This window comes from Scyliorhinus torazame, chromosome 15 (genome assembly GCF_047496885.1).
Source record: "Scyliorhinus torazame isolate Kashiwa2021f chromosome 15, sScyTor2.1, whole genome shotgun sequence".
Lineage (NCBI taxonomy): Eukaryota > Metazoa > Chordata > Chondrichthyes > Carcharhiniformes > Scyliorhinidae > Scyliorhinus > Scyliorhinus torazame.
In genome coordinates this window covers 52,491,423-52,504,326 of record NC_092721.1, presented here as the reverse complement: position 1 = coordinate 52,504,326, position 12,904 = coordinate 52,491,423, and the positions used below count along the sequence as shown (strand labels likewise).

The 12,904-nt window shown below is 44.0% G+C and overlaps 1 protein-coding gene across 3 annotated transcripts in view; it reads left to right on the top strand.

The window, feature by feature from the left end:
• Window positions 1-12,904, top strand: part of abcc4 (ATP binding cassette subfamily C member 4 (PEL blood group)) — a 742,685-nt gene that overhangs the window by 68,750 nt on the left and 661,031 nt on the right. For all 3 annotated transcript variants that reach the window (XM_072476237.1, XM_072476236.1, XM_072476238.1), the window contains one exon: window positions 11,837-11,926. In XM_072476237.1, coding sequence (XP_072332338.1) covers window positions 11,837-11,926 — 90 coding nt within the window. The remainder of the gene's footprint in view (window positions 1-11,836; window positions 11,927-12,904) is intronic.

Genomic DNA, 12,904 nt, shown 5'->3' with positions numbered 1-12,904 from the left:
GAGGTTGAGTGGTAACCTGATAAAAGTCTACAAAATTATGAGGGGCATGGACAGAGTGGACAGTCAGAAGCATTTTCCCTCGGTGGAAGTCAATTACTACGGGACATAGGTTTAAAGTGCAAGGGGCAAAGTTTAGAAGAGATGTGCGAGGGAAGCTTTTTACACAGAGGGTAGTGGAAACCTGGAACTCGCTACTGGAGGAGGTGGTGGGAGCAGGTACGATAGTGACGCTTGACAAGGGCGTCTTGACAAACACATGGATAGGATGAGAATAGAGGGATACAGACCTCGGAAGTGTAGAAGGTTTTAGGTTAGACAGGCAACACGGTCGGCACAGTCCTGGAGGGCCGAAGGGCCTGTTCCTGTGCTGTATTTTTCTTTGCTGTTTGTTCTTTGTTTGATATATTCATGTGATAGGGATGGGAATACACTGCTACACGAACAACATAAATTTAACTAAGGGGCTATGGAAGGGTGCTGCCTCTTTTTCCTCCCCAGCTCGGATACTTATGCCAGACTTTCTGGCAGATGCTTGAGGTATAACGTAGTCACCTATCACCCTACACAAAGTTTGCCACATTATTTCTGACCTGGGTCTATTGTTTAAACATAACTTTTCTTGTGTTAGTTAATCCTTGGAAATGTTTTTGTTGTCCTTGGACCTTCACAAAATGCATGATGGTGGGATTGGATGTTTTTAAAAAATGTATCCACCTGATAACCCGTAGACACAACAGCTGGAAACATCTGGAAGAATCCACGTGAGGACTGAAAGCTAAAAACCTTTGTGTGCAAAAATATATTTGAAGTTACATTTTTCAAAGCTTTTAATTGATAAGATCATAGTTTCAAAGATTTATACGGGTTCAGTTACTGAGCTGATGCTTGTGGAACCTCGTCTTGTAAAAGTTACTATATCTTGTGTCACAACACCATGGGCCAGTGCACAGTCAATTCCAACCCCACTTGACCCGGGGTCGCAACTGAGGTGAAATAAAAGTTACTTAAATATACAATGTCTTTGGTTTGATCCCAACGTACAACCACCGGGTTGGCAAATTTTAACACAAATAACCTTTTACTATTGAACATTAATTAGTATTAAACAGGCAACAAATTAACTGGTTAACTACAGTCTAATTCTCCACCCCCTTCCTAATGCTCCCCACATATATATAATACATATATTAGAACATAGAACATTACAGCGCAGTACAGGCCCATCGGACCTCGATATTGCATTGACCTGTGAAACCACTCTAAAGCCCATCTACACTATTCCCTTATCGTCCATATGTCTATCCAATGACCATTTGAATGCCCTTAGTGTTGGCGAGTCCACTACTGTTGCAGGTAGGGCATTCCACGCCCTTACTACCCTCTGAGTAAAGAACCTACCTCTGACATCTGTCTTATATCTTTCTCCCCTCAATTTAAAGCTATGTCCCCTCGTTCTAGACATCACCATCCGAGGAAAAAGGCCCTCACTGTCCACCCTATCCAATCCTCTGATCATCTTGTATGCCTCAATTAAGTCACCTCTTAACCTTCTTCTCTCTAATGAAAACAGCCTCAAGTCCCTCAGCCTTCCCTCAAAAGATCCTCCCTCCATACCAGGCAACATTCTGGTAAATCTCCTCTGCACCCTTTCCAATGCTTCCACATCCTTCCTATAATGCGGCGACCAGAATTGCTCGCAATACTCCAAATGCGGCCGCACCAGAGTTCTGTACAGCTGCAACATGACCTCATGGCTCCGAAACTCAATCCCTCTACCAATAAAAGCTAACACACCACACGCCTTCTTAACAACCCTCTCAACCTGGGTGGCAACTTTCAAGGATCTATGTACATGGACACCGAGATCTCTCTGCTCATCCACACTACCAAGAATCTTACCATTAGCCCAGTACTCTGTCTTCCTGTTATTCCTTCCAAAATGAATCACCTCAAACTTTTCTGCATTAAACTCCATTTGCCACCTCTCAGCCCAGCGCTGCAGCTTATCTATATCCCTCTGTAACTTGTAACATCCTTCCGCATTGTCCACAACTCCACCGACTTTAGTGTCATCTGCAAATTTACTCACCCATCCTTCTACGCCCTCCTCCAGGTCATTTATAAAAATGACAAACAGCAGTGGCCCCAAAACAGATCCTTGTGGTACACCACTAGTAACTGGACTCCAGTCTGACCATTTCCCATCAACCACCCATTGTCTTCTTCCATCTAGCCAATTTCTGATCCAAACTGCTAAATCACCCTGAATGCCATGCCTCTGTATTTTCTGCAGTAGCCTACCGTGGGGAACCTTATCAAACGCTTTACTGAAATCCACATACACCACATAAACTGCTTTACCCTCATCCACCTGTTTGGTCACCTTCTCAAAGAACTCAATAAGGTTTGTGAGGCACGACCTACCCTTCACAAAACCGTGTTGACTATCTCTAATCAAATTATTCCTTTCCAGATGATTATACATCCTATCTCTTCTAAACCTTTCCAAGACTTTGCCCACAACAGAAGTAAGGCTCACTGGTCCATAGTTACCGGGGTTGTCTCTACCCCCCTTGAACAAGAGGACAACATTTGCTGTCCTTAGGTCTTCTGGCACTATTCCTGTACACAAAGATGACATCAAAGCCAAATGCTCAGCAATCTCCTCCCTGGCTTCCCAGAGAATCATAGGACAAATCCCATCCGGCCCAGGGGACTTATCTATTTTCACACTTTCCAGAATTGCTAACATCTCCTCCTTATGAAGCTCAAGCCCTTCTAGTCTAGTAGCCTGAATCTCCGTTGTCTCCTCGACACCATTGTCTTTTTCCTGTGTGAATACTGACGAAAAATATTCATTTAGCACCTCTCCTCTCTCCTCGGACTCCACGCACAACTTCCCACTACTGTCTCTGACTGGCCCGACTCTTACCCTCGTCGTTATTTTATTCCTGACTTATCTATAGAAAGCTTTACGGTTATCCTTGATCCTACCTGCCAAAGACTTCTCATGTCCCCTCCTGGCTCTTCTTAGCTCTCTCTTTAGGTCCTTCCTAGCTAACTTGTAACTCTCGAGCGCCCTAACTGAACCTTCATGTCTCATCTTTAAATAAGCCTCCTTCTTCCTCTTGACAAGTGTTTCGACTGCTTTAGTAAACCACGGTTCCCTCGCTCGACCAATTCCTCCCTGCCTGACAGGTACATACTTATCAAGGACACGCAGTAGCTGTTCCTTGAACAAGCTCCACATTTCCATTGTGCCCATCCCCTGCAGTTTTCCTCTCCATCCAATGCATCCTAAGTCTTGCCTCATTGCATCATAATTGCCTTTCCCCCAGATATAACTCTTGCCCTGCGGTATATACCTATGCCTTTCCATCACTAAAGTAAACATAATCGAATTGTGGTCACTATCGCCAAAGTGCTCACCTACCTCCAAATCGAACACCTGTCCTGGTTCATTACCCAGTACCAAATCCAGTATGGCCTCGCCTCTCGTTGGCCTATCTACATACTGTGTCAGGAAACCCTCCTGCACACATTGGACAAAAACGGACCCATCTGAAGTACTTGAACTATAGCGTTTCCAGTCAATGTTTAGAAAGTTAAAGTCCCCCATAACAACTACCCTGTTGCTTTCGCTCCTATCCAGAAGCATATTTGCAATCCTTTCCTCTACATCTCTGGAACGTTTCGGAGGCCTATAGAAAACCCCTAACAGGGTGACCTCTCCTTTCCTGTTTCTAACCTCAGCCCATACTACCTCAGTAGACGAGTCCTCATCAAACGTCCTTTCTGCCACCGTAATACTGTCCTTGACTAACAATGCCACCCCTCCCCCTCTTTTACCACCTTCCCTGAGCTTACTGAAATATCTAAACCCCGGCACCTGCAACAACCATTCCTGTCCCTGCTCTATCCATGTCTCTGAAATGGCCACAACATCGAAGTCCCAGGTACCAACCCATGCCGCAAGTTCACCCACCTCATTCTGGATGCTCCTGGCATTGAAGAAGACACACTTTAAACCACCTTCCTGCCTGCCGGCACACTCCTGCAACTTTGAAACCTTACTCAAGACCTCACTACTCTCAACCTCCTGTATACTGGAGCTACAATTCAGGTTCCCAATCCCCTGCTGAACTAGTTTAAACCCTCCCGAAGAGCATTAGCAAATTTCCCCCTCAGGTTATTGGTACCCCTCTGGTCCAGGTGTAGACCATCCCGTTTGTAGAGGTCCCACCGACCCCAGAATGAGCCCCAATTATCCAGAAATCTGAAACCCTCCCTCCTGCACCATCCCTGTAGCCACGTGTTCAACTCCTCTCTCTCCCTATTCCTCATCACCGCTATCACGTGGCACGGGTAACAACCCAGAGATAATTACTCTGTCCTAGATCTAAGTTTCCACCCTAGCTCCCTGAATTCCTGCCTTACATCCCTATCCCTTTTCCTACCTATGTCGTTGGTACCTATGTGGACCACGACTTGGGGCAGCTCCCCCTCCCCTTAAGGATCCCGAAAACACGATCCGAGACATATTACTTACACATGTACACTCACAAGCCCAGACAACATAGAGGGAAAGGGTGGTGGAGAGGGAAGAAATAATGATAAAAGGTAAAAGATAGGAATCTTTGACTTCAGATGGGATGTATTCCAGTTCGATTCTTTCTCCAGTTTAGGTCTTCAGTTGGATGTTATCTTTTCCTTCTGCTTGTCTTTATTGTAGACTCACAGAGACAGCAGGCAGACAGCAACCAAGGGAAAAGGAGAAACCACCGTTTCTTTCTTCAAAAGTCTTGTGTCTTCCGCTGGGTTTTGTCCGAAAAAACCCCACCTGGCAGGAACCATTCGCTGTCTGTTGTCAGGCAGAACACTGTCCCTGGTCACCCCATTGGGCGCCAGCCTATCAATTGAACCAAATCCCTCCAATCTGCTGAGTGCCAGAATGTCTGGGAATTCCTTTCCCAAATACAAATCTTGACGACACAATGTTCTAGTTGTCAGCGATTTGTAACTTTGAATTCTGTACTTCCTCCGCTCGACTTAAAATTATTAACTATTCCATGACCAAAAAAAAGATAAAATAAAAGCAATGGGAACAAATGGAAATCAAAAGGAAGGACTCAAACACAAAGGAGACCTTAGAGGGATGAAACCTCATTAGAAGGACATTTCGTCAGGTATGTAACACAAATCACAAAACACACATCCTTCCCTTCCCACTATACAAGTTCTCCTGTTCTTATATTTACAATTAAACTGCATTTAACCCCATGAAAATGCATCCGCAATAATATTGTCCCTTCTAGATATCTACAATTTTAACATCAAAAGGTTGCAACACTAAATTCCCTGAGGAACAATTTTGCATTCCGGGTTTTACGTTTTTCTATAAACGCAAGAGGAATATGGTCAGTATAGACTAGTCTATGTTCATTATTGTGCTGCCATAAACTCAAAATGCCAAAGGGTTTGTAGCAATGCTAAGGCTTCCTTCTCGCTGGTGAAGTACTTTCTTTGGCACTGACTTAGTTTTTTTGAAAAGTATCCTACCGGCTTCTCTCTTCCTGCTTCATCATCCTGTAACAACGCTACTTCCACCCCCGGTCACTGACTTCCAGGGCCATTAAAAAAGTTTTGGCATAATCAGGTTCGCTTATCAATCTGGCCCTCAATTTCTCAAACTCTTTTTGGCTTTCTGGAGGTCATACCATCTTTGCTAGCTTCTGCAATATATTGGCAAAGGTACTGCAATAGTACTGAAGTAAGGTACAAATTTTCTATAAAACCTGCACATGCCTAGGAGTCTGTATCTCCCGTTTCATTTTGGGAACTGGGAACACAAGTAACACCCTTTGGCAGTTCTGGGTACCAGCTGTCCCACAATATGTCTTAAGTAGGTCACTTTTGCTTTAAGCAAACTCGCTCTCGGCCAAATTGATAACTAAATTGGCCAACTTCAGTTGTTTAAATAACTCCTCCAAATGTTCTACATGCACTTTTATGTGTCACTGGGCACTATGACGTCCAAATAGACCACACAGTTAGGCACCCTAACCACTACTTGTACATTAGTTGTTGAAATGTGACTGAATCGTAGAAACCCTACAGTGCAGAAGGAGACCATTCTGCCCATCGAGTCTGCACCAATCTTCTGCAAGAACACCCAACTAGGCCGCGCCCCACCCTACCCCCGCACCCCACCTATCCTTTTGGACACTAAGGGCAATTGATCATGGCCAATCCACCTAACCACAGCTTTGGACTGTGGGAGTAAACCAGTGCAGTCGGAGGAAATCTACGCAGACACTGGGAGAATGCGCAAACTCCACACAGTCACCCAAGGTTGGAATTGAACCCGTGACTCTGGTGCTGTGAGGCAGCAGTACCTCATCTCCAGCTTGGAATGTTCTGGACCTGGTATGTTTGTCTTCCCACATCTTTATTCTTAACTTAAAATCTTTAAATGCTCTTGCGCTAGCTGAGTAGCTCCTGTGGGTCTGTTCAGAAATGTGGACATGCAGTCCAATATTGAGGATTTGTCCTTTACTTTTAGTACGTTCCCTTTCATCAATTTTAATGGGCCCTCTATTTCATGGGAATAAACCAATTAAAATGGGCTAAACCCAGTTGATGCATTCAGAGAATCCCTGGCGGCAAATAGTAAAAAATTCATTACCTTGTCCCAATCTCTTGCATATTCATGCAAATAGGCCCTAATCATGGTTCTGAGAGTCTGATGATATCCCTTCAAAGCTTGTGGGTGATGGGTGGTCGACTTTAGTTGCTTAGGACCTCAACTACAAATTACGTCCTGGAAAATTTTAGACATGTTAGAGCCCTGGTCAGATTGTACTTCTCAGGGCAGGCCCTAGCGTGTGAAAAACTGCGTCAACTTTTCCACTACAACCTTAGCTTTAATTCTAAAGGTGTAGCTTCCAGAAATCAGGTAGTCATATCCATAACTGTAAGAATGAACTGATGCCCTGCCTTCGTTTTAGGCAATGCTCCTACACAATCTACAAATACATGACGAAATGGTTCTACAGACACTGGACACTGGTATGGGTTTTAAAGGTGTTGGTTTAATTCCATGTTGTGGTCTACCGACTGCCCGACAAGTATGACCGGTTTTACAGAATTGCACTACATTCCTGTGCATCTGATGAACAACTGCCCATTCATCATCTGTAGATCTATGAGGTTGTCTCCACTTCCTCATCAGTATTCCGCTCCTTACGTAATAGCACTCTGGAACCGCCTCAATTTCAACTTCATGACAGCTGACTGTGCTTGCGATCTGCCTCCTGGACCTCAATTCATGATGTCCTACCAAACAGTTCCTCGGAATTATCCTCATCCTCAAGGATAGTTTTGGTTATTCCACCATGTGATTGGTGAACTATGTTTAGCATTGCCCTGGTCACATCACACATGACGGAAAAATATCTGGAAACCGTTCCTGTATCTGTTGTGTTTCCTTATCTTTCCTCAGACTCTCTGTAATCATGGGTGAAGCTATAACCTTTGCTCCTGCCAAATAATTCCCCCAAAGTAAGTCTTTTCCGTCCACTGGTAACTTCTTATCCACTCTAACGACTACTGGACCTGATCATAAATCACACTCCAATTGTACTTTATTCAATTGGGGCGTCATGGTGGCACAGTGCTTAACACTGCTGCTTCATAGCACCAGGGATCCGGGTTCAATTCTGACCATGGGTCTGTGTGGAGTTTGCAATTTCTCTCCTTGTCTGCGTGGAATTCCTCCGGGTGCTCTAGTTTCCGCTCATAATCCAAAAATATGTGCAGGTTAGGTGGGGTTATAACGATTGGGTGGGGGAGTGGGTCTGGGGAGTGGGCCTCGTTAGCGTGCTCTTTCAGAAAGTTGTTGCAGATTTGATGGGCCGAATAGCCTCCTATACTGTAACAGTTCTGTGGAACTGGGATATAATCTCCACTTATCCCATTCACTGAGCACCTTAGCTATCATTGAACTCCGGAGGGAAAACCTAATCCCTCTCCAGTAGAGTTTACGTAGCACATGTGTCCCTTAAAATAGTTATGGGCTTGGCTACATCACTTGACGAAAATATGGTGATCTTCCCGTTAGATAAAAACTTTGCATATCTTTCATTTACCTCATTCATCACACCTCGGGTCGCCGAGTTCTACTTAGAACTACAGTTTGCCCTGTAGTGTTCTCCACTTTTGTTCCTATTAAGATCCAGGAGGCCGAGCGGTAAGGTGAACAACGGGAAATCAATCAGGGTATCCCTGTGGGCCTCGTGGGGATTATTACAGTTCCCTTTTCATAATCGAACTTGTGAACCCTGACATGTGCCGTGGACTTTCATCGCAACTTCCAACATGCTGAATGAACATGTCTCACCTTATTGCAATGGTAACACCTAGTTTTTCGAGTTTCATCTTCACCCTTAGTACTTCTCTCAGAGCATCAAAGATAGTTTGAACTCTCAATGCTCGTATCCATCTATCAAAATTGTTCTGCTTAACCCTTTCAAATTCAACATGTTGTCATGTGAGGGTACCTTTAAAACATGGATATTTAAGCAATGTATCTTTAAGAAAACAGTGATGTCAGAGAGTGGGTGGAGCTGGGCTTTAGGTCAGCCATTTTGGCAGGTTTTTAGTTTCAGTTTAAAAACAGCTTGTGGGTGTCTGTGTGTTTCCAGAGAGCTGCAAGTTTTAAAAACAGCTTGTGTGTGTCTGTGTTTGCAGTGAGCTGTGGTGTCTGCCATAAAAGACCATCTCTGGGTCATTTGGGTGATTTAAACTTATAATAATGAAGCCTTTAACCTGATGTGATTTTGTTTAAAGGTGTTAAGTCTCTTGGAAGTTTGAAGGAACATTTTAAGGAGTTATTTACTGTTGCAATATTTTCTGTGTTATCTTTGAAGAAAGGGGTGTTAAGAGATCCAATGTTTATTTAAGATGTTAAGTTGAGTTCATGGAATAAACAGTGTTTTGTGTTTAAAAACCCACGTGTCCATAATTGTAATCCCACACCTAGGGAAAAAGCCGTGTGCTAGGAAAAGCAACAAATCCATTAAAGGGACAGGTTGGTTGAACTCCATGATACATTTTGGGGTTCTGAAAACGCCTCACCCATAACAATGCCTATCCCAGCTGTTTCTTTAAATTGCCTAAATGATCCGGAAGTAATTTGTATGCACACAGTATAGCCTTATTTTACCTCGTCGTAATTGTTAGATATCCCGGTCTCTGACAGGCAAGCATCAACTTCCTGTGCCTGTCCCAATTAACTTTGTATGGGTAATCATAGAATCCCTACAGTGCAGAAGAAGACTATTCTGCACATTGAGTCTGCACCGATCTTCTGCAAGAGCACCCAACCAGGCCACGCCGCACCCTATCCCCATAACCCCACCTATCGCTTTAGACACTTAAGGGGCAATTTAGCATGTCCAATCCACGATCCAGCACATCTTTGGACTGTGGGAGTAAACCGGAGCACCCAGAGGAAACCCACGCAGACAATGGGAGAAAGTGCAAACTCCACATAGGCAGTCAACCAAGTTTGGGACCAAACCCGGGCCACTGTTGCTGAGGCAGCAGTGCTAACCACTGTGCCTCCTTGCTGCTTTTCCACTTTTCTTCCCCCACTGCATTTGGGTTTCAATTTTCTCAAATGCCATGAAGAATGCCTCTATTTGGTCAGGCATGTAAGCATATCCCCACTGGGTTCTGTTCCAGGGTTAAATTCCCCTCTAACTCCTGGCAGCTCACTTTTAATTTCCAGTGATTTAAGCTGGAACACTCTCTTCTGTTTTTCCCTCTGAATCCAACTTCTTCATTTTAAATGCTCTTTGGAACTTATTATTTTCTCGCATCTCCAACTCGATTTCCATTTTTTAAAGTATCCTCTCGTGCTAGTACTGTAATCGAATTATCTCCAGCCCGGTTTCCCCATCAGGAAATGTCTCTGATGCTACACTCCTTTGACTGCTTGCTCCTGGTATCTCCTGTGTTTCTAACAGACACATCTCTGCCTTCTTGGCGTTAGTTGGCACCTCTATTTTTAATTCATTTCCCAATTCAATTAAGTTGTCTTTTCAAAATCCTTGTAAATAAACCGCAGGTAGGTCCTCCACCTGAATAAAAGCTTCCAGAGCCATTCTGTTGTGCTATTGGAATGTTGCCGCCTCTTTAATAAATACTGTACCCCAAATTTTTACCGTTCCAAAAATCCCAGGACCAAGCCCCCAAATTATGTCACGGTAGCACAAGTGACTAGCACTGTGGCTTCACAGCGCCAGGGTCTCAGGTTCGATTCACCGCTGGGTCACTATCTGTGCGGAGAATGCACGTTCTCCCCGTGTCTGTGTGGGTTTCCTCGGGTGTTCCGGTTTCATCCCACAGTCCAGAGACATGCAGGTTAGGTGGATTGGCCATGATAAATTGCCCTTCGTGACCAAACGGGTTGGGAGGGGTTGTTGGGTTGCGGAGATAGGGTGGAGGTGAGGGCTTGAGTGGGTCGATGCGGACGTGAAGGGCCGAATGGTCTCCTTCTGCACTGTGTATTCTATGTTCTAACACCATGCTAATGCGTGGATAATTCCAGCTCCACTTGACCCAGTGGTCGCAACACAGGTGCAATTAAAGTGACTTAAATATCCAATGTCTTTGGTTTTATCCTGATTAAGTACATCACCAGGTTTGTAAATGTTAACACAAATAACCTTGTTTTTCAACCGTAATTAGTATTAAGTAGGCAGAAATGCAACTGATTAATTTTTACCGTCTAATTCCCAACCCCCTCTTTCTGATGCACTCCACTCTATTTACATACACACTGACATACACACTGACAACATTGAGCCACGGAGAGGGAAGAAAATAATGATGAAAAATAAAAGATTGGGATCTTTGACTTCAGATGGGATGTCTTCCAGTTAGATTCTTTCTTTACTTTAGGTCTTAAATTGGATGTTTTCTTTTCCTTCAGCTTGTAATAGTTTTGACTGTAGACTTACAGAAACAGAGAGTCAGTAGTCAAGCGAGAGGGAGAAAACACAGCTTCTTTCTTTGAGGGTCTTGTCTTTTCTGCTGGGGTCGCTCCGAAAAAGCCCATTATGATTGGCCATGCTAGGTTGCCACTTAATACCCAGTTTTTGGATAGTGTGGAGTGGCCCAGGGGTGTTTAAGCGGGTAGAGTGTCCATTCGAAGTGTCGGTGCAGACGCAAAGGGCAGAATTACCTCCTTCTGCACTGTAGGGATTCTATGATTATATGATAACCAGTCGCTGTCTGTTGTCAGGCGGAACACTGTCCGTGGCCACCCCATTGGCTGCCAGCCAACCAATCAAACCAAATATCTCTCCAATCTTCTAGGTGCCAGAAAGTCTGGGATTTCCTTTCCCAAATACAAAACTTGAGGACATAACGTTCCAGTTGTCAAGCTACTTGAAACTTTGAATTCTGTACTTCCCCCGCTCGATTGATAGGTATATCTCCATTAACGATCCCCGAAACGAAAGAAGTAGTAACAATAAAATAAATGCAATGGGAACAATGGGAAATCAAAAGGAAGGACTCTTAACAATTACTGGTCGAGGGATACTTGAATTTGTCTCTTGTGCACTCGCAATTGCGAATCACAATTTCCTATCTGATGCCTTTCAATTACACCTCATGGGAGTAGATCTCACAAATAACAATGTGCCAAAATAGGTACATTTGCTGACATTAATGCAAGAAGTAGTGAATGCAACTAAATAACAAAACCCTTGTTATTTACAAACTCTCTGTTGACATTAATTTAGAATAATATCATTGTATATTTCAGGCACTTCGTCTCAGCAATGTTGCACTGGCAAAAACGACGACAGGTCAGATAGTAAATCTGTTGTCCAATGATGTAAACAAGTTTGATCAGGTAATTAGTACTTATGTGATGATTGGGAGTGGGTGGGGAATGTCACCATTCATCATTATTCTATCCTCCCGCATGTCAGTGCAGGCAGTCTTCCTAGTTTGAAAAACAATTACATTTTGGACACTACATATATTATGAATGTTTTGTATAATTAAAGATGAATAAAATAAATAACATACAAACTGAATTGGGGACCTATCAAACGTGCTCTCAACAATATGAGCACAGTAAGAAGTCTTACACCAGGTTAAAGTCCAACAGGTTTGTTTCAGGTGAAGCAGGAGCAGTGCTCTGAAAGCTGGTGATTTGAAACTAACCTGTTGGACTTTAACCTGGTGTTGTAAGACTTCTTACTGTGCTCACCCCAGTCCAATGCTGGCATCTCCACATCATCAACAGTATGTGTAAGACAACTTGTAAAACATAAAGATCTGAATCTTCCGGTTAAGGGCAATTCTGAGCACATTGGTGCATTAATTCTCCTGTGTTGATGCTACTGCGCATTTCTACCGGGAGCTTCTGACCCCGCATGTCAAAGAAATGCACAGTTCAATGTTCTCTGGAGGATTCCGTTGGAGTGGGGTAGAGTTGGAACTCATGGCACTAGCTGCCATATTCTGGAAAGCGGCACAGCCTCACTGCGCCAGGGACCTGGGTTCAATTCTGATCTTGGGTAACTGTCAGTATGGAGTTTGCACATTTTCCCCATGTCTGTGTGGGTTTCCTCCGGGTTCCTCCACAGTCCAAACATGTGCAGGTAAGGTAGATTGGCCAAGCGAAATTGCCTCTTAATGTCCAGGGAGGTGTGGGCTAGGTGGGGTTATGGGTAGAGGGTGGGGAATTAGGCCTAGGTAGGGTGTTCTTTCAGCGGGCTTGTGAAGACTCAATGGAATGAATGACCTCCTGCACTGCAGGGATTCTGTGAATATTAGTAAATTGGTGAGGTGAGTGGTGAACAGTTAGTTGAATTGCCTGTTG